The sequence below is a fragment of the Euprymna scolopes genome, chromosome 29 (assembly GCF_053919585.1).
Source record: "Euprymna scolopes isolate OS-2025 chromosome 29, ASM5391958v1, whole genome shotgun sequence".
NCBI classification, from domain to species: Eukaryota; Metazoa; Mollusca; class Cephalopoda; order Sepiida; family Sepiolidae; genus Euprymna; species Euprymna scolopes.
Genome location: NC_136510.1, coordinates 84,787,659 through 84,812,724, shown reverse-complemented (window position 1 = coordinate 84,812,724; position 25,066 = coordinate 84,787,659). Strand labels below are relative to the sequence as shown.

Sequence of the window (25,066 nt, the reverse complement as noted above, 5' to 3'; positions counted from 1 at the left end):
TCCAAATTTCGTAACGCAGTTTCTTACTAAAACTAAATATATTTGCTGACTTATTTACCTGTTGAACACACACACACACACACACCTGTCTAAAACATGCATTAACCCTAACAATAGCACTAAGTTCGAGTGGCAAGCCCTCCCCCCCAACAAAATACCTCTGTAAGCCACATACAAGCGTCTAAAACAAACAAAAAATAGATCCTTTCTTAAAGAAAAACGCACATAAAAAATTGGTTAACTGTCCTAAAATGCTAGAATGGCAAATTATTTTTATTAAATTTTTGTGAAACTACCCCCCCCTATTGTTTTTGTTTCTGTCAAGTCTTCAGTATGTTCACACATAATTTTCCTTAGCCCTACAGTTAATTCAAAGTCCGAATGGCAACCCTCCCCATATTCTCATTGCATAGAAACCCTCTTAAAACCACACATAAGCGTCTTTGAAAAAAAAAACACAAAAAGCATACAGGATTTATCTCCCATAAAAAAAATAAAAATCAGTTAAGTGCCCGAAAACGCTAGAATGACCTGTAATGGGGAATTATTTTACATTAAATTCTAAAATAATTTGTTTATCTTTCATTAAAGTTTTTCATGGCATTTCATACATAGTTGCCTAAAAAGGTAGAATCACAGGGTGGAGGAGTGGTCAGAAGAGGTTGGGTGGGGTTAAACAGAAGGTGTTAATCTACAATAATACCAAAGAAATATTGCAATATATTCATTTTTAAATAGTCCTATGTTTAGATTCAAGTTTTTTGTACATATTACAATTCAACTGAGTTCTCCAACTTCTTTTCTGTTTATGGATACATGGCATTTTAAAGGAATTGCAGCATATTTATGCACATTTACTGCAGATTTGGAAACCATGAACTCTGGGAGATTTTCAGTCGCATATTCTGATTCCTTGTACAAAAATACACTTATATGGTAAATTTCATCGCTTAGTCTTGTGTTTTAACAAAGATATGACAGTTTTACTGAAAAAGTAGTGTAAAAAATGTGACGAAATGGATATGGTCTTAAAGAGGGGAAAATATCCAAATGTGTGAGGCACAAAAATAGTCATAACTTCCTTAATTTTAATTGGATTTTTAAAATGTAAAAAAAAGATTCTTTCTTAGCTCATCAAGCTCTATGTATATCAACATTGAAATATTTTAAGCTATTTCAATTTTTTCATGTGTATTGCTAATAATAAAATTATATATACGTCTCATGAAAGACATTACCATTTTCATTAATTAAATCAAAATATTTTCGATTATGTTCTCTTTCACTTTTACTTTTTTTTCATAGTTCTTTCCGGAAGTAATTAATATCTAGTTTAATTTTTTTGTCATTTATTTTTAACTTCGGTCATAGTTTACTGATTTCTCCCTCGGATTTTAACAATAGGTGCGTGAAAAAAGAAAAAAAAAGGCTGTCTCCATTTTTGGCGATAAACTGTAGAAGTAGTCTCAGGAATTAAATAAACAGATTTTTACAGTGAAATTAATTTTTTCATTTACATGCACATAAAAAATTATAACTGAAAATATTAAGTTAAGTAATGTACAGTGTAATAAAAAAATAATTTAACAAAATCTTCAAATTTATCAAAAATGCCCGATAGAACAAAAAAAAAAAAAAAATTTTTTTTTTTTTAAAATGCACATTTTTACGTGAAATTAATTATTTTTTTATTTACATGACTTGCTGCACGTAACTTAGCTAAATTTTGTTTGTTTTTTAAAGTAATGTAACTGTACAGTTTAATAAAAAAAAAAAAAATTTAAAGAAAATGTTAGCTACGCACCCGACAGAGCATAAGAGAATTAAAGTAAACAAAAAAATGAAGCACATTTTTTAAAATGAAAAAAAAAAAAAAAAAAAAAAAAAAAAAATTTTCCATCACAGTTACTAAAAATGGTTTTTGATTTAAAATGTAACCAGTTTAATTTTTAAAAGATAATTTAACAATGTTGAAGTTTATCCAACCGAAAGATATATGAAAGTTTGAAAGAAGATATAGAAAATAAACTGACATTTTTTAAATTATAAATTTTCATTTCTTTTATTGATGCACTTAAAATATAACTTTCTATAACTTAAATAAACAAAAATAAACTCATCTAAGAATGTTGATATATCCATAGTGAAACAAGTTGTGTTGACAGTTGATTTTTGTGATGATACTTCTTACTTTGGTCACTTGAGATTAAGTTGTAAATCTCAATGTGTAGATAGTCACTTTTATTAGCGGCGCTCCTTGATTTATGAGCGAAGTAATATGACACCAACAGATTAAAGAGGAGACATTTCTCTACAAAACGGTACGATTTTTGGAATTTTTTCAACTGAATTTCTTTCACTGAAGTTTTCAAGTTGGATTTTTTTTTTGTGGAAAAAAAAAAAAAAAAAAAAAAAAAAAAAACCTTAAAACCCTTTTTAAGCTCACCACATTGATAAGTGACATTTTCTTTAAAATGGTACTTTTTTTTTTTATACCAATATTGTGCGCACCAAATTTGAAAAACAACATTTTTGTGTAAAAAAGCCGCATTCACCAAAATTAGTGACATAACTGGAAGTAGCCTGGAAAAAAAGTATTAAGACACAAAAGAATTATATATCTATAAAGCAAAAAGATTAAATTTTATCAAAACCTTATCAAAATAACCCAAAAAATAAACGAGATATCGCAAGTTAAAGTTAAGGGAAATTTAACTTTATTTACCAGTTTTTGCATCCTAAACTAGGCTAGTTTGGGGTACCTACTATATGCAACACACGATGTAACTATAATACAAGTTAATATTATCATTAGTGTTCAGGCGATTAATCGGAATCGGGAGGGAGAGGGGCACAAAACATTTTGGAGTATCAAAATTAGAAAAATTTGTGTCTATTTTCCAATGCTCAAAACGATTCTTTTGTCTATTTGATTTTTAAAATCTACTGTTGGTGCTAATGATAAAATACATATTTATTAATTTTAAACTAACTGTAAAAAGAAAACCTATAGATAATCGTCACAAGTGTATTTTTATGCCCGAGAAAATATGCACGATTAACATGTTTTTATGGTAATCAGGAAAAATAACTATCTTAGAGATTTATAAAGAATCAGAATCTGTAATTTAGAATAGAATCAAAGAAAATATTGGAATCGTCCTATCACTAATTATCACAAGTTTTGTATCATAAAAAGAAGCTTAAAATAAAATAGCAATAATTAAAAAAAATTTTCAGCATACAAAAATCATTGAAAATGTGCGGCTAAAAAGTGTTTATATTATCAACGCCGTAAAACAACATTCCTATGTAGTCATTATTTCAATGTAGCCATCTTCTATATATATAAAAGGCAAAAATCGGTGTGTATGTATGTATGTATGTATGTATGTTTGTTTGTAACGCTAAAACTTTTGAAAGACGGAACCAGAGTTGACAAATTTGGTATCATATTGCACCTTGATCACCCGGATGACAAATATCGAAATTTCACGTCAAACGGACCAGTAGAAAGGGGTCAACTGATCGTTTTTCTCCTAGGGGGGCCCCCCAAAAAACCTGTCATTTTAACGTTATTCAATACGTGTCACGTGACGTGACGTCAGCTCAAACTTTTGACAGACACAACCAAAGTTGACAAATTATGTATCATATTGAACCTTGATCACCCGCATGACAAATATCGAAATTCCACACCAAACGGACCATTAAAAGGGGGTGAACTGATCATTTCTCTCCTAGGGGGGCCCCCCAAAAAACCTGTCATTTTAATGTTAATATTACATAATCCAAAAACGCTTAGTCATGTCACGTGACGTGACGTCAACATCCAGTAATGGCGAACAAATGTAAACAAACACTTTGTTTTACCGATACTTTTGTAATTTCTCTTCTGCTTTGTTCTAGAGATTATTAAACTCCATGACAATGTCTCCAACGTATTTAACTGGTTAAAAATAGTATTTATACAAGAGTTTTAACGAAAAATATCAGGAAAAAATGTACAGGAATAAAAAAAAATTCAGCTTTCAAAATATTCGTCGATAAAAAAACAGATCTTTATATTTACGCTAGCCATTTTGTATATTACCACGTGACCTGCTATCTCTTAAACTGGAGGGGGGGGATCCACTTGAATCCAACAAAACCAGTATTTTTTTTTTCTATTATATATACATCATTTTCTATAAAATTAAGTGTAGACTTTATAATTAAAACAAAAAATGTTATTCATACTAAAAAAAAAAAACGCTTAGTCATGTCACGTGACGTGACGTCAACATCCACTAATGGCGAACAATTGTACCTATTTACTATGCCTCCCCACGGGACAGAGTTAGACACCAGGGTCGTTTTTTTAACGTGGAGAAAAGGTACAAAAATAAAAATTGTCTCAGTCGTGGAGGATTTCTCCTCCACCGAAAGAGAACAAGAAATAGAAGTGCAGCATCTGAAGATAGATACTACACTTTGATCTTGACCAAAAGGCCAAGAATGCGAACAATTGTAAATAACAACTTTTTTCACAAAACCAACACCGTCTTTCTTTTTTTTCTCTCTCTTTCTCTCTCTCACCCACTTACTCTTCCCTCTCTCTCACCCTCTTTCTCTTGACGTCACACCACTGTTAAACTGTGGGGGGGGGAACACATTCCCAGGCATTATCTCCTATAGATGCACATTTTATTAGAAATTCAGCTTTCAAAATATTAGACGATAATAAAAATATAAAACCAACACTCTCTTTCTCTTTTCTCTCTCTCTCACCAACTTACTCTTCTCTCTCTCTCACCCTCTTTCTCTTGACCTCCTACTACTGTTAAACTGTGTGTGTGTGTGTGGGGGGGGAAGAGGCAGCTTGAAAACCAACAAAAACAGTGCACAGTTTCCCAAGCATTTGGGGTGGGAAGGGGGGGAAGAAGCCGAGCGCACAGTTTCGTGTGAGAGAGAGAGAACAATTCTCAACCTATATACTCAACAAATTTTTTATCTACAGATTTGAAAGTTTGTATATAGGGTATTCAGACATATGGAAATATATCTAGCATAATCTATCTATTATATCTATAAAAGTGAAAATGTGTGTGTGTGTGAGGTAGAGAGAGAGAGAGAGAGAGAGAGAGAGAGAGAGAGAGAGAGAGAGAGAGAGAGAGAGAGAGAGAGAGAGAGACAACAATTCTCAACCTATATATTCAATACATTTTTTATCTACAGATTTGAAAATTTGTATATAGGGTATTCAGACATATGGAAATATATCTAGCATAATCTATCTATTATATCTATAAAAGTGAAAATGTGTGTGTGTGTGTGTGTGTGTGTGCGTAAGAGAGAGAGAGAACAATTCTCAACCTATATACTCAACGTATTTTTATCTACGGATTTTAAACTTTGTATATAGGGTATTCAGACATATAGAAATATATCTAGCATAATCTATACATTATATCTATAAAAGTGAGAATGTGAGTGTGTGAGAGAGAGAGAACAATTCTCAACCTATATATTCAACAAATTTTTTACCTACAGATTTGAAAATTTGTATATTGGGTATTCAGACATATGGAAATATATCTAGCATAATCGATCTATTATATCTATAAAAGTCAGAATGTTTGCGTGTGGTTGTGTTTGTAAGGTTGCGAGAGAGAGAGAGAGAACAATTCTCAACCTATCTATTCAATAAATTTGTTATCTACAGATTTGACCATTTGTATATAGGGTATTCAGACATATGGAAATATATCCAGCATAATCTATCTATTATATCCATAAAAGTGAGAATGTGTGCGTGAGAGAGAGAGAGAGAGAGAGTAAGTACAATTCTCACCCTATATATTCAACAAATTTTTTATCTACCGATTAGAAAATTTGTATATAGGGTATTCAGACATATGGAAATATATCTAGCATAATCTATCTATTATATCTAGAAAAGTGAGAATGTGTGTGAAAGAGAGAGAGAGAAGAGAGAGAGAGAGAACAATTCTCAACCTATATATTCAACTAATTTTTATGTACAGATCTGAAAATTTGTATACAGGGTATTCAGACATATGGAAATATATCTAGCATAATCTATTATATCTATAAAAGGTAGAATGTGTGTGTGTGTGTGAGTGAGTGAGTGAGTGAGTGAGTAAGTGAGAGAGAGAGAGAGAGAGAACAATTCTCAACCTATATACTCAACAACTTTTGTATCTACAGATTTGATAATTTGTATATAGGGTATTCAGACATAAGGAAATATATCTAGCATAATCTATCTATTATATCTATAAAAGTGAGAATGTGTGTGAAAGAGAGAGAGAGAGAACAATTCTCAACCTATATATTCAACAAATTCTATCTTTACAGATTTGAAAATTTGTATATAGGGTATTCAGACATATGGAAATATATCTAGCATAATCTATTATATCTATAAAAGTGAGAATGTGTGTGTGAGAGAGAGAGAAAGAACAATTCTCAACCTATATACTCAACAAATTTTTTATCTACAGATTTAAAAATTTGTATATAGGGTATTCAGACATATAGAAATGTATCTAGCATAACCTATCTATTATATCTATAAAATAACCATGTGTGTGTGTGTGAGAGAGAGAGAGAGAGTCAGAGAGAGAGAGAGAACAATTTTCAGCTTGTGTGTGTGTGAGAAAGAGAGAGAGAGAAAGAGAGGAAGGAAAATTCTCACCCTATATATTCAACAAATTTTTTATCTACCGATTAGAAAATTTGTATATAGGGTATTCAGACATATGGAAATATATCTAGCATAATCTATCTATTATATCTAGAAAAGTGAGAATGTGTGTGAAAGAGAGAGAGAGAAGAGAGAGAGAGAGAACAATTCTCAACCTATATATTCAACTAATTTTTATGTACAGATCTGAAAATTTGTATACAGGGTATTCAGACATATGGAAATATATCTAGCATAATCTATTATATCTATAAAAGGTAGAATGTGTGTGTGTGTGTGTGTGAGTGAGTGAGTGAGTGAGTGAGTGAGTGAGTGAGTGAGTGAGAGAGAGAGAGAGAGAGAACAATTCTCAACCTATATATTCAACTAATTTTTTATCTACAGATTTGAAAATGTGTATATTGGGTATTCAGACATATGTAAATATATCTGGCATAATCTATGTATTATATCTATAAAAGTGTGAATGTGAGTGATGGAAAGAGCAAAAAATTCTCAACCTATATAACCTATAAAAGTGAGAATATGTGTGAGAGAGAGAGAGAGAGAGAACAATTCTCAACCTATATATTCCACACATTTTTGGGCACAGATTTGGAAATTTGTATATAGGGTAGGCAGACATATAGAAATATATCTAGCATAATCTATCTATTATATCTATAAAAGTGAGAACTTGTGTGTGTGTGTGTGTGTGAGAGAGAGAGAGAACAATTCTTAACCTACATACTCAACAAATTTTTTACCTACAGTTTAGAAAATTTGTATAAAGGGTATTCAGACATATGGAAATATATCTAGCATAATCTATCTATTATAACTACAAAAGTTAGAATGTGTGTGTGAGAGAGAGAGAGAGAACAATTCTAAACCTATATATTCAACAAATTTTTTATCTACAGATTTGAAACTTTGTATATAGGGTATTCAGACATATGGAAATATATCTAGCATAATCTATCTATTTTATCTATAAAAGTGAGAATGCGTGTGTGTGAGATAGCGAGAGAGAGAGAGAGAAAAAGAGAGAGATAAAAATTCTCAACCTATACATTCAACAAATTTTTTATCCACAGATTTGAACATTTGTATATAGGGTGTTTAGACATATAGAAATATATCTAGCATAATCTATCTATTATATGTATAAAAGTGAGAATGTGTGTGTGTGTGAGAGAGAGGACAATTGTCAACCTATGTATACAACAAATTTTTTATCTACAGATTTCAACATTTGTATATTGGGCATTCAGACACATTTCAATATATCTGGCATAATCTGTCTATTATATCTATAAAAGTGAGAATGTGTGTGATAGAGAGAGAGAGAACAATTCTCAACCTATATACTCAACAAATTTTTTATCTACAGATTTGAAAATTTGTATATAGGGTATTCAGACATATGGAAATATATCTAGCATAATCTATTATATCTATAAAAGTGAGAATGTGTGTGTGTGTGTGAGAGAGAGAGAGAGAGAACAATTCTCAACCCATATACTCAACAAATTCTTTATCTACAGATTTTAAAATTTGTATATAGAGTATTCATACAAATAGAAATATATCTAGGATAATCTTTCTATTATATCTATAAAAGTGAGAATGTGTGTGTGTGTGAGCGAGAGAGAGAGAGAGAGAGAGAGAGAACAGTTCTCAACCTATACATTCAACAAATTTTTATATATAGGGTATTCAGAAATATCGAAATATATCTAGCATAATCTATTATATCTTTAAAAGTTAGAATGTGTGTGTGTGAGAGATAGAGAGAACAATTCTCAACCTATGCACTCTACAAATTTTTTATCTACAAATTAGAAAATTTGTATATAGGGTATTCACACATATGGAAATATATCTAGCATAATCTATCTATTATATCTATAAAAGTTAGAATGTGTGTGTGAGGTAGCCAGAGAGAGAGAGAGAGAGAGAGTAAGAACAATTTTCAACCTATATATTCAACAAATATTTGATCTACAGATTAGAAAATTTGTATATAGGGTATTCAGACATATGGAAATATATCTAGCATAATCTATCTATTATATCTCTAAAATTGAGAATGTGTGTGTGAGAGAGAGAGAGAGAACAATTTTCAACCTATATACTCAACAAATTTTTTTATCTACAGATTTGAAAATTTGTATATAGGGTATTCAGACATATGGAAATATATCTAGAGTAATCTATCTATTATATCTATAAAAGTGAGAATGCGTGTGTGTGAGAGAGAGAGCGACACAGAACAATTCTCAACCTATATATTCAACAAATTTTTTATGTACAGATCTGAAATATCACATTTGTATAGAAGTAGAAATCTTGATACCTACTCTGATACCTAATAAAAGAAAGGACACTCTTTAGGGCGGATTTTGATTATAACAAGTCACTAATTAGAAATTATAATAAACATTCTAATAATTTAAGAATTTTACCAAAATAAAATTGCATTGTAATCACCCAATTTCTGCCACAAAATTTTGATTGGCAGAACTCATAAACATAAAATATATATTTTCTAATTTCATCTTTTTTTTTTCTTTTTACATAATCTGGTTTGATGTTTTCCCAAATATTCAAATCACTATATTTTGCTGCTTAATATCAAATACAGCAACTGAGTTATTTTTATGCATCAAACAATTACATTTTCTCATTCATCCAAACTAATCACTGAACATCAATTTCATATTTTCTTCACTAAAATATTACTGTGCTTGATGTCATCAAGTGGAGCGGATCATTTTTTTTTCATTTGTTCACACATTTTTCCAATTTATATATATTTTAAAGATTCTTAGCCTATGTCATTGCATACCAATCTGTTTATTAAAAGTTAAGGTTCACTGTAAACACATATGTTACACCAAAATAAAAACGCTTCAGATAATGTCTTGATATTCAATTCAGTTTCTCACATGACATCTTATGAAGTTAGTAGAAATGTTACAGACTTTTGAATCTCAAACACTTTCAATACTGTGCACTGATATTTTCTTTTTTGCAATATAAGCACATTCATGATTTTTTTTACAAACGTTAAAAACTTTCACATTGTGTAGGAATATACTGAAACAATTATAAAAATATTTGTTTTTATTTTGAATGATGCAGGGCATCTGAAGAGAGATTTTTCTAACAAAATGAAAGTATAATTTTTAGCAATAGGTATCTAGGAAAAGGCCACTACATATGTTATAAGTTCCAAATTTCCACAACCTGGCAAATACTGGTACATGCTAGCAAATTTAGATTTGCAATTACAAAATATGATTCTAATTTTTTCCTTTGCTCTTTATTCTAACACTACACTATGTTTACTGTGTTATTTCGCTACAGTTGATATTGTGTAGAACAATAAGAAAATCATAGTGAACAATGCATTCAACAAAATTTCACACACATTTCTAGATACCTATATCTAATAAGTTCAAAAGAAAGGACACACTTAGGGAGGTATTTTGGTGGTCAAGTCACTAAAAAGAGATTAGCTGGTTTCCTGGCATAGCCCAGGATATAATAAAGATTGACTGAAATACATGTTCTAGCTGGTTTCTAGGCGTTGCCAGGGATGTAATATAGACACATTATGTTGTATATTACCTGTTCTCTTCTCCCTAAGGTAAAACAATTTCATATACATGCTGTAAATTACCTATGCTAGGGATAAAACATGAACAATATCAGTCCTAGGGTAGATAAAACAAATAATACATAGAGATGAAAGATTCCTCTCCCCTAAGAATCAAACATATGTTCAATATCTGCTTTTGTTTTTTCATTGTTTATACGGTCCCGAGCAACGCCGGGTAGCCCTGCTAGTCTTCTATATATATAAAAGCCAAAAATCTGTGTGTATGTATGTATGTATGTATGTTTGTTTGTAACGCTAAAAATTTTGACAGACGGAACCAAACTTGACAAATTTGGTATCATATCGAAGCCCCATCACCCGGATGACAAATATCGAAATTTCATGTCAAACGGACCACTAGAAGTGGGTCAACTGATCAGTTTTTTTCAAGGGGGGCCCCCCAAATCCCAAACATCTGTGTGTATGTAGGTTTGTATGTAACGCTAAAACTTTTGACAGACACAACCAAACTTGACAAATTTGCTATCATATTGAAGCCCCATCACCCGGATGACAAATAACGAAATTTCACGTCAAACGCATCACTAGAAGTAGGTCAACTGATCAGTTTTTTTCAAGGGGGGCCCTCCAAAAACCTGTCATTATCTTCTATATATATAAAAGCGAAACGTCTGTGTGTTTGTATGTAACGCTAAAACTTAGGGTAGATAAAACAAATAATACATAGAGATGAAAGATTCCTCTCCCCTAAGAATAAAACATATGTTCAATATCTGCTTATGTTTTTTCATTGTTTATACGGTCCCGAGCAACGCCGGGTAGCCCTGCTAGTCTATATATATAAAAGGCAAACGTCTGTGAGTTTGTATGTTTGTTTGTAACGCTAAAACTTTTGAAAGACACAACTAGACTTGATAAATTTGGTATCATATCGAAGCCCCCTATCCCGGATGACAAATATCGAAATTTCACGTCAAACGGACGAGGAGAAAGGGGTAAACGTATCAGTTATCTCCAAGGGGGGCCCAAAAAAAACTGTCATTGTAATGCTTTTTATTACGTAATTCTTGAATGATCCAATGTTATTCAATACGTGTCACATGACGTGACGTCAGCTCAAACTTTTGACAGACACAACCAAAGTTGACAAATTATGTATCATATTGCACCTTGATCACCCGCATGACAAATATCAAAATTTCACGTCAAACGGACAATTACAAGGGGGTGAACTTATCATTTTTCTCCCAGGGGGGGCCCCAAAAATCCTGTCATTATAACGTTATTCATTAAGTGTCACGTGACGTGACGTCAGCTCAGTAAAATGTCGGCTGCAGCTGAGGTACGTTAAAACTGCCTTCGGAGGAGAAATTGATACTATAACACAGTTAAATATTAGTTTTCGACTCGAACCGTTATTACCAACGTAATTATCGCACTCCAAAAATAAAAAAAAAAACCAAAATTACACGAAAATTGACGTAGGGAAAATGTTTTTATTTTTGCTCGAAGTTTTTTGCCGGCGAAGATGACTTTGCTCTTTGTAATTTACATGTAAACAAAGATTAGCCATTTTGTTTATACATTCTAACTCTGTTAACTTGTAGGGGGAGGGGGGGTATCAGTATCAGGCCGCTTATGTAAACGAAAATTAGGTCGCTTGCACATTTTCCACTTTCTCTCTCTCTCTCTCGCCGTCTTTCTCTCTCTCTCTCTCTCTCTTTCGCCGTCTTTCTCTCTCTCTCTCTCGCCGTCTTTCTCTCTCTCTCTCGCCGTCATTCTCTCTCTCTCTCACTCTCTTCTATCTCTACACCTTTCCTAACTCTCTATCACCATATTTCTCTCTCTCTCTCACTCTCTTCTCTCTCTCTCTCTCTAGACCTCTTTCTCTTCTCTTTCTCACTCTCACCCTCTTTATCTACTCTCTCTCTCACCCTCTTTCCCTTCTCTTATCTTCTCTCTCTCTCTCGCCCTGTTTCTCTTCTCTCTAAAGACGGCGAGAGAGAGAGAGAGAAGGGAAAGAGGGTGAGAGAGAGAGTAGATAAAGAGGGTGAGAGAGAGAAAGAGAAGAGAAAAAGGTCTAGAGAGAGAGAGAGAAGAGAGTGAGAGAGAGAGAGGATCAACTCGACTCACCATATTTCTCTCTCTCTCTCTCTTCTCTAGACCTTTTTCTCTTCTCTTTCTCTCTCTCACCCTCTTTATCTACTCTCTCTCTCACCCTCTTTCCCTTCTCTCTCTCTCTCTCGCCGTCTTTCTCTCTCTCTCTCGCCGTCTTTCTCTCTCTCTCTCGCCGTCTTTCTCTCTCTCTCTCACTCTCTTCTATCTCTACACCTTTCCTAACTCTCTCTATCACCATATTTCTCTCTCTCTGGAAGGGGGGGTGGCTATCAGTATGAGGCCGCTTAAATACACGAAAATTACTTTTATACGAGTTTGTTTTCTTATGAATGGAACCGCTTTTGTAGGGGGGAGGGGGGAGGAGGCAATGTGCACAGTCTCCCAAGCATTACCTACTATAAAAAAAGATGCACATTTACCCTCTTCTCTCACCCTCTTTCTCTCTTTCTCTTCTCTCTCTCATCCTCTTTCTCTCTCTCTCACCCTCTTCTCTCTCTCTACCTTTTTCTCTTCTCTCTCGCACCCTCTTCTCTCTCTCTCACCCGCTTCTCTCTCTCTACCTCTTTCTCTTCTCTCTCGCACCCTCTTCTCTCTCTCTCACCCGCTTCTCTCTCTCTACCTCTTTCTCTTATCTCTCTCTCTCTCTCAACCTCTTCTCTCTCTCACTCTCTGTGTACACCTTTTTCTCTTCTCTCTCTCTCTGACCCTCTTTCTCTCTCTCTCACCCTCTTTTTCTGCTCTCTCTCACCCTTCTCTCTCTCTCTCTCTCTCTCTACCTCTTTCTCTTCTCTCTCTCACCCTCTTCTCTCTCTCTTACCCTCTTTCTCTTCTCTTCTCTCTCTCTCTCGCCGTCTTTCTTTTCTCTCTCTCTCACCCTCTTTCTCTTCTCTCTCTCTCTTTCACCCTCATTCTCAACTCACTCTTACCCTCTTCTCTCTCCCTGTCTACCTCTTTCTCTTCTCTCTCTCTCACCCCCTTTCTCTTCTCTCTCTCACACCGTCTTTCTCTTCTCTCTCTCTCTCCCCTCATTCTCTTCTGTCTCTCTCTCGCCCTCTTTATCTTCTCTCTCTCTCACCCCGTTTCTCTTCTCTCTATATTAGCACTTATCAAGGCCAATAGGCAACTCGAGGATGAGAGTTCAAAAGGTCACAGTAGTCAAATTTGGGAAAGAGGATGGAACAACTTTAACGGGAGCATGAGTTATTCAGCGACACCAACCTATTTTGTAATATATATATATATATATATATTGTACAAACTATATATTACCACTTATCAAGGCCTATAGGCCACTCGAGGATGAGAGTTTAAAAGTGCACAGTAGTCAAATTCGGCAAAGATGATGGAACCGCTTTAAGAGGAGGATGAATTATTCAGTGACTCCAACCTATTTTGTTACATATATGTATGTATATATTTTGTAAAAAATATATATTACTACTTATCAAGGCCCATAGGACACTCGAGGATTAGAGTTGAAAAGTGCACAGCAGTCAAACTGGGAAAGATGATGGAACCGCTTTAAGAGGAGGATGAATTATTCAGTGACTCCAACCTATTTTGTTACATATATGTATGTATATATTTTGTAAAAAATATATATTACTACTTATCAAGGCCCATAGGACACTCGAGGATTAGAGTTGAAAAGTGCACAGTAGTCAAATCTGGGAAAGAGGATGGAACCGCTTTAACGGGAGGATGAGATATTCAGCGACTCCAACCTATTTTGGTATATATATATTTATATCTATATTTATTTTTAAATATATATTACCACTTATCAAGGCCCATAGGCCACACGAGGATGAGAGTTTAAAAGTGCACAGTAGTCAAATTCGGCAAAGATGATGGAACCGCTTTAAGAGGAGGATGAATTATTCAGTGACTCCAACCTATTTTGTTATATATATGTATGTATATATTTTGTAAAAAATATATATTACTACTTATCAAGGCCCATAGGACACTCGAGGATTAGAGTTGAAAAGTGCACAGTAGTCAAATTCGGGAAAGAGGATGGAACCGCTTTCACGGGAGGATGAGTTATTCAGCGACTCCAACCTATTTTTTTATATATATATTTATATCTATATTTATTAAAAAATATATATTACCACTTATCAAGGACAATAGGCCACTCGAGGATGAGAGTTGAATAGTGCACTGTATAAAAAATACGGTAAAGAGGATGGAACCGCTTTAACGAGAGGATGAGTTATTCAGCGACTCCAACCTATTTTGTTATATATATATATATATATATATACTTTTATTAAAAAATATATATTACCACTTATCAAGGACAATAGGCCACTCGAGGATGAAAGTTGAAAAGTGCATAGTAGTAAAATTCGGGAAAGAGGATGGAACCGCTTTAACGGGAGGATGAGTTATTCAGCGACTCCAACCTATTTTTTATATATATATATATATATCTATATTTATAACAAAAATATATTACCACTTATCAAGGCCCATAGGCTACTCGAGGATAAGAGTTGAAAAGTGCACAGTAATCAAATTTGGGAAAGAGGATGGAACAGTTTTAACGGGAGGATGAGTTATTCAGCGACTCCAACCTATTTTGTTATTTTGTAAAAAATATATATGACCACTTATCAAGGCCCAGAGGCCACTCGAGGATAAGAGTTGAAAAGTGCACAGTAGTCAAATTCGGGAAATTTGTTATATATCTATTTTTTTGTTACTTAGGCATTTCCACTTATCAAGGCCCAGATACATCTCGAGGATAAGAGTTAAATGTGCACAGTAGTCAATTGGACAATAAGGCCCAGAGGCCACCCGAGGATAAGGGTTGAAAATGGCAGTAGTTAATTGGACAACATAGTAATACTTAGTAATGGAAAGTCGGGAAATTTGTTATATATATATTTATATTTTGTTTATATAGGCATTACCACTTATCAAGGCCCAGAGGCCACTAGAGGATAAGTGTTGAAAAGTGCAGTAGTCAATTGGACAAAATATAGTAATTGTTAGTAATGGAAATTCAGTAAATTTGTTATATATATATTAATATTTTGTTAAATACGCATTACCACTTATCAAAGCCCACAGGCCACTCGAGGATAAGGATTGAAAAGTGCACCGTAATAGTCGGTTGTAATGGAAATGCGGGATATTTGTAATATACCTATTTTTTGTTACTTAGGCACAACCACTTATTAAGGCCCAGAGGCCACTCGATGGTATTACCACTTATCAAGGCCCAGAGGCCACTCGAGGATAAGCGTTTAAAAGTGCAGTAGTCAATTGGACAATATAGTAATCGTTAGTAATGGAAATTCAGTAAATTTGTTATATATATGTATATTTTGTTACATACGCATTACCATTTATCAAGGCCCAGAGGCCACTCGAGGATAAGGATTGAAAAGTGCACAGTAGTCAATTGGACAATATAGTAATCGTTAGTAATGGAAATTCAGTAAATTTGTTATATACCTATTTTTTGTTACTTAGTCATTTCCACTTATCAAGGCCCAGAGGCCACTCGAGCATAAGAGTTAAAAAGTCCACAGTAGTCAATTGGACAATAAGGCCCAGAGGCCACCCGAGGATAAGGGTTAAAAAGTGCAGTAGTCAATTGGTCAATATAGTAATCGTTAGTAATTACTACTTCTCAAGGCCCAGAGGCCACTCGAGGATAAGGGTTGAAAAGCGCAGTAGTCAATTGGACAATACAGTAATCGTTAGTAATGGAAATTCAGTAAATTTGTTATATATATATATATTTATATTTTGCTAAATACGCATTACTACTTATCAAGGCCCAGACGCCACTCGAGGATAAGGGTTGAAAATATTCAACAAATTTTTTATCTACAGATTAGAAAATTTGTATATAGGGTATCCAGACATATGGAATATATCTAGCATAATCTATCTATTATATCTATAAAAGTCAGAATGTTTGTGTGTGTGGGTGTGTGTGAGGTAGAGAGAGAGAGAGAGAGAGAACAATTCTTAACCTATATATTCAACAAATTTTTTATCTACAGATTTTAAATTTGTTATAAAGGGTATTCATACATATGGAAATATATCTAGCATAATCTATCTATTATATCTACAAAAGTGAAAATGTGTGTGTCTGTGAGAGAGAGAGCAATTCTCAACCTATATACTCAACAAATTTTTTATCTACAGATTAGATAATTTGTATATAGGGTATTCAGACATATGGAAATATATCTAGCATAATCTATCTATTATATCTATAAAAGTGAGAATGTTTGCGTGTGTGTGTGTGAGGTAGCAAGAGAGAGAGAGACAGAGCGAGAGAACAATTCTCAACCTATATATTCAACAAATTTTTTATCTACAGATTTGAAAATTGGTATATAGGGTATTCAGACATATGGAAATATATCTAGCATAATCTATCTATTATGTCTATAAAAGTGAGAATATGTCTGTGTGTGAGTAAGAGAGAGAAAGAGTAAGAACAATTCTCACCCTTTATATTCAACAAATTTTTATCTACAGATTAGAAAATTTTTATATAGTGTATTCAGACATATGGAAATATATCTAGCATAATCTATCTATTATATCTATAAAAGTGAGCATGTGTGAGAGGAGAGAGAGAGAGAGAGAACAATTCTCAACCAATATACTCAACACATTTTTTATCTACAAATTTGAAAATTTGTATATAGATTATTCAGACATATGGAAATATATCTAGCATAATTTATCTATTATATCTATAAAAGTGAGAATGTGTGGGTGTGTGAGAGAGAGAATGAGAGAGAACAATTCTCAGCTTATATATGCAACAAATTGTTTATCTACAGATCCGAAATATCACATTTGTATAGAAGTAGAAATCTGGATACCTATTCTGATACCTAATAAAAGAAAGGACACTCTTTGGGGCGGATTTTGATGATAACAAGTCACTACTAAGAAATTATAATAAACATTGAAATAATTTAAGAATTTTATCAAAATAAAATTGCATGGTAATCACCCAATTTCTGCCACAAAATTTTGATTGGCAAAACTCATAAACAGAAAATATATATTTTCTAATTTCATCTTTTTTTTTTACATAATCTGATTTGATGTTTTCCTTAATATTCAAATCACTATATTTTGCTGCTTAATATCAAATACAGCAAATGAGTTATTTTTTATGCATCAAACAATTACATTTTCTCATTCATCCAAACTAATCACTGAACATCAATTTCATATTTTCTTCACTAAAATATTACTGTGCTTGATGTCATCAAGTGGAGCGGATCATTTTTTTTTGTCATTTGTTCACACATTTTTCCAATTTATATATATTTTGTCTAAGATTCTTAGCCTATGTCATTGCATACCAAGCTGTTTATTAAAAGTTACGGTTCACTGTAAACACATACGTTACACCAAAATAAAAACGCTTCAGATAATGTCTTGATATTCAATTAAGTTTCTCACATGACATCTTATGAAGTTAGTAGAAATGTTACAGACTTTTGAATCTCGAACACTTTCAATACTGTGCACTGGTATTTTCTTTTTTGGAATATAAGCACATTCATGATTTTTTTTTACAAACGTCAACAAATTTCACAATGTGTAGCAATGTACTGAAACAATTATAAAAATATTTGTTTTTATTTTGGATGATGCAGGGCATCCGAAGAGAGATTTTTCTAACAAAATGAAAGTATAATTTTTAGCAATAGGTATCTAGGAAAAGGCCACTACATACGTTATAAATTCCAAATTTCCACAACCTGGCAAATACTGGTACACGCTAGCAAATTTAGATTTGCAATTACAGAATATGATTCTAATTTTTTCCTTTGCTCTTTATTCTAACACTACACTAAGTTTACTGTTTTATTTCGCTACAGTTGATATTGTGTAGAACAATAAGAAAATCATAGTGAACAATGCATTCAACAAAATTTCACACACATTTCTAGATACCTATATCTAATAAGTTCAAAAGAAAGGACACACTTAGGGAGGTATTTTGGTGGTCAAGTCACTAAATAGAGATTAGCTGGTTTCCCGGCATAGCCCAGGATGTAATAAAGATTGACTGAAATACATGTTCTAGCTGGTTTCTAGGCGTTGCCAGGGATGTAATATAGACACATTATGTTGTATATTACCTGTTCTCTTCTCCCTAAGGTAAAACAATTTCATATACATGCTGTAAATTACCTATGCTAGGGATAAAACATGAACAATACCAGTCCGGGGGTAGATAAAACAAATAATACATATAGATGAAAGATTCCTCTCCCCTAAGAATAAAACATATGTTCAATATCTGCTTTTGTTTTTTCATTGTTTATACGGTCCCGAGCAACGCCGGGTAGCCCTGCTAGTGTTTAATAAATCTAGCAAAGGCAACTAAGGGTCAGATCACAAATTTTCAATACTTATTTTTTTAAACTATATTATATTTTAAACGCAGTTTTCATTAAATATGAAAAGATAAATATATATATTTTTAGGTCCCTAGCATTAGTGTTCAAATGACCGTTTCTATAAAGAGACAGATTTAATTACGAGTTGTTATCTACATATAATTTTTGTTTCTTTTTCAGTCACATGTAAAAGATAATTGAAATGACCAAAACATTGTTTATATGAATAAATAAGATTTTGTTTTGCATTTTCAAAAAAAAAAAAAAAAAGTTTTAAATTAATGCTTTATGTATTTCAAATAGTTCTTTCCCTCGACATAATTCAAAGTCTATCATTTTTTATGGATTTCAGCAGCAATGAATTAAACTTTTAGTGGATACCTGCTGTAAGGGTACTTGCATGTGAAGCAAAATTTGCATAATTCACACACTAGTCTTGGCTTGGAACTGCTCGATTCCATAGCAAGAAATCCAGATTGTTTGAAAACAGAAATAAGTGGAAAGCACCTGGTATTCTCAAATGGTTACCCATTTTAGTACTGACTAGAATCAGCATTGCTTAACTTCAGTGATCTAATGGGAACTGGTGTGTCAAACCAAACATTTCAAAATATTAAGAATTTTGTTATAAATATTTATATATTTACTCAAGATCCAATCTAGTCGTTATGAGAGAGGTTGCAGTTAACTCACTGAAAAATGATATGGCATTTATATTTTGGAAAGATGTGCATCTAGGATAGTGATCAATCAGTTTTATTAACGCTAGTAATTGAAAGCCATGCACACATTTTTTTCTAGTATATATGTGACATTAATGGTTGAAAAAGTCAATTTGCAAAAATAAAAAACAAGCTAAATTTTTCAGTTTACCCCCCCCCTCGAAGTTAAACAGCATTAATACTTGACAATATTTCCTGTTGTTTATAATGGACTATTTCAACTTACCTTTGATTGTTAATAAATGAGAAGTATGTCACCCAATATACAGTGAAAGTTTGTATTATTTGGACTACTGTTCTAATTTAGAGCTATTTTTGTAATGTTTCGGCCAATGTAACCTGACTTTCTTCAGGCGTACATTCTCGAGTTTGACAGAATTCGACAATTTCCGAGATTCCCAGAGTTCAACAAAATACATCTAAAAGAAAGTTCGGAGGTTACATTGTTCAAAACGTTATGAGAATAACACTCAAGATGAGAACAGTCAGTCTGAACAATCCAAATAATACAAATTAATACTCATCTAAAAATTTTTTTTTTTAGAAGCATACAGTAAGAGGAGGAGATGACAAACTTAAAACAGGAGTCACATTGTGACTTAATTGCAGGTTTGTTCTTTTTCAAAGCATAATTCCCAAATTAAGGAATATTTTGACATGTACTTTATGGGATTAAAATGTTAAGTTCTGAGGGAAACAAATATTGAATTAAGCTTTAGTATAATAGATGGACAAAATAAACACATACATATCACTTAAAACAAGTTTTAAAAAATGTTTGCTTATTAAATATGATGGGGGATATTTGGGTATCAGATGCTAAGATGGAGAAAGAGGGAGAGGGAGAATAACATTTTTTTTTCAAGTAAATAAAAAAAAAACAAAAACAAAACAAAAAACTTAAATTTTTAGGGTTAAAATTACAACAGAAAAGAAAGGAAAATTCATGGTTCCATTTCACTGGATATTTTTCGGCATGCAACTCCAATGGCATTGACTAATCAGTCAATACGATTGGATAATTACACGCCATAAAATGTCTAAGGAGATCATCACAATTTTTTTAAAAAAAGCTGACCCTTAAAGGCAGCATTTGAGGGATGATAAAATTATAAATTTGTTTTCCTTTCATATCTTTATTGAAACACTGGAGTTAGTCTATGGTGAAGGAATTTTTAAACACTTACACACAGAAGAAACATTGGACATACCCGTCGTAGCTAAGTGAAATTCCTTGCACAACACATCATTTGAGAAATAAGGATTTGAGGAAGAAAAGTGAAATTTTATTCTGTATCCAGATTTTATGTCTTCAAATTCTTCAACTTCGACCTGTGGGAGAAAAAAAAAAAAAGAAAATTAAATGTAAAGAATATTTTAAACAATAAGAACTGGAGAGAACTTGAATGCCTACTAGACACTATCGAGTGTCCAAGATCTCTCTGTACAGGAGTTTGTCAGGACAACTTGGCACCAGGGTACTTTCCCTAGAAGTAAACTCAGACTAAATATTCCAAATCACATAGTATTCGCAGCACAAATAAGATCTTGCTATGGCCAAACTAAACTGGCTTTTATGAGGAATGGTGTACCATGATGTTATCTCAAGTAACAGCACAAAGCTAGATACTCAACCAGACTAGATGAACTCTTGTTCTGGAATGCAAGAAGATAAAGAGGCCACAAGATATAGTATAACATTTAAATCGTCAATTGGGAAGAGGAAAATTATGTTCCTAATTTCTTTACTAATTCACATGTTTGAGAGATAAAAGAACTTCAATAGAATATTCAAATATCTATATATTTCATATAGAGATCAAGTGTTAGCCACAAGAAAGTGGGCCCCTTGATTACTGAGAACTTTGACCAAAGTAAAATGAAAAAGCCGAGGGTATACTAATGGGATTTGTACAAATTTCAGTTATATTATTCATCTACTATATAGTGCTGCTATGCATTTTATGGGCTTCAGTGTTAACCCTGATCCTGATATACTATTTTTGTTTAACCTGAAACATCTTAGTAGTAAGTGGATTAGGGTACGAAATTACTTGTTTTGGTTAACTTTAAGACTCAGCTCATCTTGAAATCGTAGGCGTGTACCTTTTCTTTTTTGAGATTCCCATGGATGGCTTTACTCATAATAAAAAAAGACTGAAAATTCTGAGTCTTTCTTTCTCATCAAATCTTTCTTGGAATTCATATATTAAAGACATTGCTCTTTTTGTTTCTCTTAAGGTCTGTTCTCTATTGCTCTAAAAACTTTCTCACACATGAGAATATTTATAAATCTATTATCAGGCCATGTATGGAGTACTGTTCTCATGCTTGGACTGGTGAACCTGTCCCATTTGAGAGTTTTTTGATAAGGTGCAGAAGCATATCTTTAATTGGATTTGCTCCACCCTTCTCTGCAACCTCTCACAGGTGTAGTCTCCCTTTTCCCGGTCTTTTCTATAAATACTATAATGGCATCTCTTCAGTATTGCCTGATCTTTTCCCTTTGTCCCAACTCATTTCACGGTCTCCAATTTGCTGTTTTAATACTTTTTTTTTTTTAAGACCTGCAGGCTTGTGGAAGTCCTTTCCTGCTGACCGTTTTTCTACTACCTAAGGCCAACAAGCATTTCCTGTCTTTACTATCACCATGCTTCATTTCTGTTAACTTCCTACATCAAGTGGCTTTGTCTTGTCTGGAGCGATTTCCATAACATATGCAGGATATATGAGCATCTATCTCCAAAATCCCTGCAGTAGTTTGTGACATTTTCAATCTATGGACGTTCAGCATGAACGCAAATCCCATATTTTACCATCTATGAATAAATCAGATATTACGCTTTTATCTAAGAAAACCTAGAAAGTGTATTTTAGAATTTCACATTCGATACAACAGCGAAATGAAATAAGATAAAACTTTTAAATTACCTCTTGCAATCTCATTGTTAAAAAAAAAAAAAAAAAAAAAAAAAAAAAAAAAAAAAAAAACTCAAAATTTATTTCTTTTTCTGTATAAGGGGGGGGAGAGAGAGAGAGAGAGAGAGAGAGAGAGAGAGAGAGAGAGAGAGAGAGAGAGAGAGATAAAATATCTTCACTGCACCCCAGGGGACAATGCCAGTTAAGTAGAAATAGTGTTGATAAAATTGTCTGCCAAAAAGATTGAAGATAATTGATTATAATGCATGAAAGACAATGCTACTGTAAAATGCCATTTTTTACATATGAAAATATTTGTGTGCTTAGAAATCTAAGTTTTTCTAGAAGTAAACAAATAAACAGAAGTACATTTCAGATATTGATATTGGTTAATTATCAGTTCTAAGATGACCGTGTTGTAGTCAGCTGGGAAGTAGGCCAGTGGAACAGAGTTCCACAGGTGATCAGTTCTAAGAAAGAAGCTTTATTTATAGAATTTGTGCTTAGATTTCGGCACTGACAGAATAGGGAAAATTGTTGGTAGTGATAGACGAGTGTGTTTTTTGTGAAAGTTTGCCAAGGCAGGATCAATTTTAAGCTTAGATGAGCATTTACCATGAAAATAATGATAGATTAGAGACCGGCTCGAAAGGTATCTTCTGTGGGAGAAGAGGTTTGAGGGAGGAGAAAAGGGCACCACCTATTATATTTCTAAGCTGGTTTTGAACTGTCTAGGCAGAATAGGGCGCTCTGAGCAGCTCCTGCCCAGATGTAGCAACAGTACTCCATTTTAGGTTGTATTTAGCTCTTATACAGGTAGAAGATTGCATTGAGGATAAGATATCTTCTGGAACGGTAAAATGACAAACATTTTTTTAGGGACCTTGACAACAGATTTGATACAAGTCTTCTATCTTGGGGAGGCCTCATGTTTTGATAAGCTTCTGGACCTGACCTTTACATTTAATCCATTGCCAAGACCGCTGGAAAAATGGTGGGATCCTTCTATTGATCCAGTAGATATCTCACTGCTGATGCAATTCTCTATCTATATAAGAGCCAGGTACGTCCAAAGATGGAATACTGTTGCCACATCTGGGCGGGAGCTGCTAGAAAGGGTTTATCCTGCCTTGATAAGAGTTCAAAATAGACTTTGTAGCCTTGTATGGGATGCCCTTTTCTCTTCCCTGCAACCTCTTTTTCACAGAAGAGATGTTGCAAGTTTGCCTTATCATTATTTTCATGGCAAGTGCTCGACTGAGCTCCAATCAATGCCCCCCCCCCTGCCGAACTTACACAAGACACACTCGTCTAACAAAACACTATCAATAATTTCCACCACTCTTTATCTGCGCCTAAACCTAAACGTAGATTCCATGAACAAAACTTTTCTTAGAACTGCATACCTATGGAATTGTCTTCCGTTTTCCTGCTGACTACAAGATGGTTGTCTTCAAATCCAACGTAAACAAGTTTTTTATGAGCTGTTCCGAATTTACCGAATTTCTATTACTAACGATTACTATATTGTCCAATTGTCTACTGTACACTCTTTAACCCTTATCCTCGAGTGGCCTCTTGGCCTTGACAAATGGGGACGCCTAGGTATATATGAAAAAAATTTTTCAGGTTAGTCCCAAAAGCTTGTGGAAACAGGGTGCTTCTTTGAGACGAGAGCCATTTATATCGATTAGGAGTGTACGGATTAATTACTTTTCTCTTTCCAATTAAATTTAAACTATTTCATCACTGCCAAGTGACTCAGATGGTTTCGACACATTAACATAGTAACTGTCAATTTGATTTAACATTGGTTAAGTGTCTGCCCACTATTATGGGGTTTTGTCTATTAATTAAAATTACAAAACACAAAGTACAATTTTCAATTCTTAAATGAATATAATTAAGCAATTAGATAAGAAAAAAGAACTTACAAACCAAGTACAAATTGTAATTTTTTAAGTGGATAACTAAGTTCTGCACCTGCTGCTGCTCTACTTCCTCTTCTATTCTTGCTGTAAGCCTCCTCTGGTCTCAGTCTCAATATTGAAAGTTATAATGTAGAGACAGAGTTTTTCCATTCTGTTCCTCGTAGGTTCATACACATTACCACCTGTAGTAAAAGGTCTCACTCTCCACAGATGAAAGTAATGCACTTAAATATTTTGAAGCCAGTTTATTTAACAGTGGTAAGGTCTACTGTGTCTTCTTCCACCATTGAAATTAGTCATCACCTCTTGCGAGTAGTTGTAAAGCTATGTAATGTGTTCTTTTGTGCACTTAACCATAAGGGAGTTACTCCTTTTGAGTTTAGATTGTGAGTCTTGTATTTTTGTTGTAGTTGCAGTCTCCAGGTTTAACTCGGCTTCTACCTGCTCTAAGTTTGGATTTGTTACTATAGGTTCATTTGAAACTAATTCATCAAACAGGCTTGAAATAGATACAGTTTTACTTTCACTTTGATTTTTACCCCAACCAGAGCTTGAAGTGTATGAGGTGCCGTGAATAAGTTCTCACACTTTTGTATGGGCACCTTTTGTTAGTACACACACGAAACTAGTCCCTTTCGAAGTAATCTCCTCCAACA

At 33.4% G+C, this 25,066-nt stretch overlaps 1 protein-coding gene across 2 annotated transcripts in view; it reads right to left on the bottom strand.

Moving 5' to 3' along the window:
* The window catches only part of LOC145252760 (protein SET-like), a 60,898-nt gene that overhangs the window by 11,944 nt on the left and 23,888 nt on the right, over positions 1–25,066 (bottom strand). The window contains exon 3 of one of the 2 annotated variants that reach the window (XM_080112643.1): positions 20,748–20,892. In XM_080112643.1, coding sequence (XP_079968769.1) covers positions 20,748–20,892 — 145 coding nt within the window. The remainder of the gene's footprint in view (positions 1–20,747; positions 20,893–25,066) is intronic. The other variant, XM_080112644.1, reaches the window with a different exon arrangement.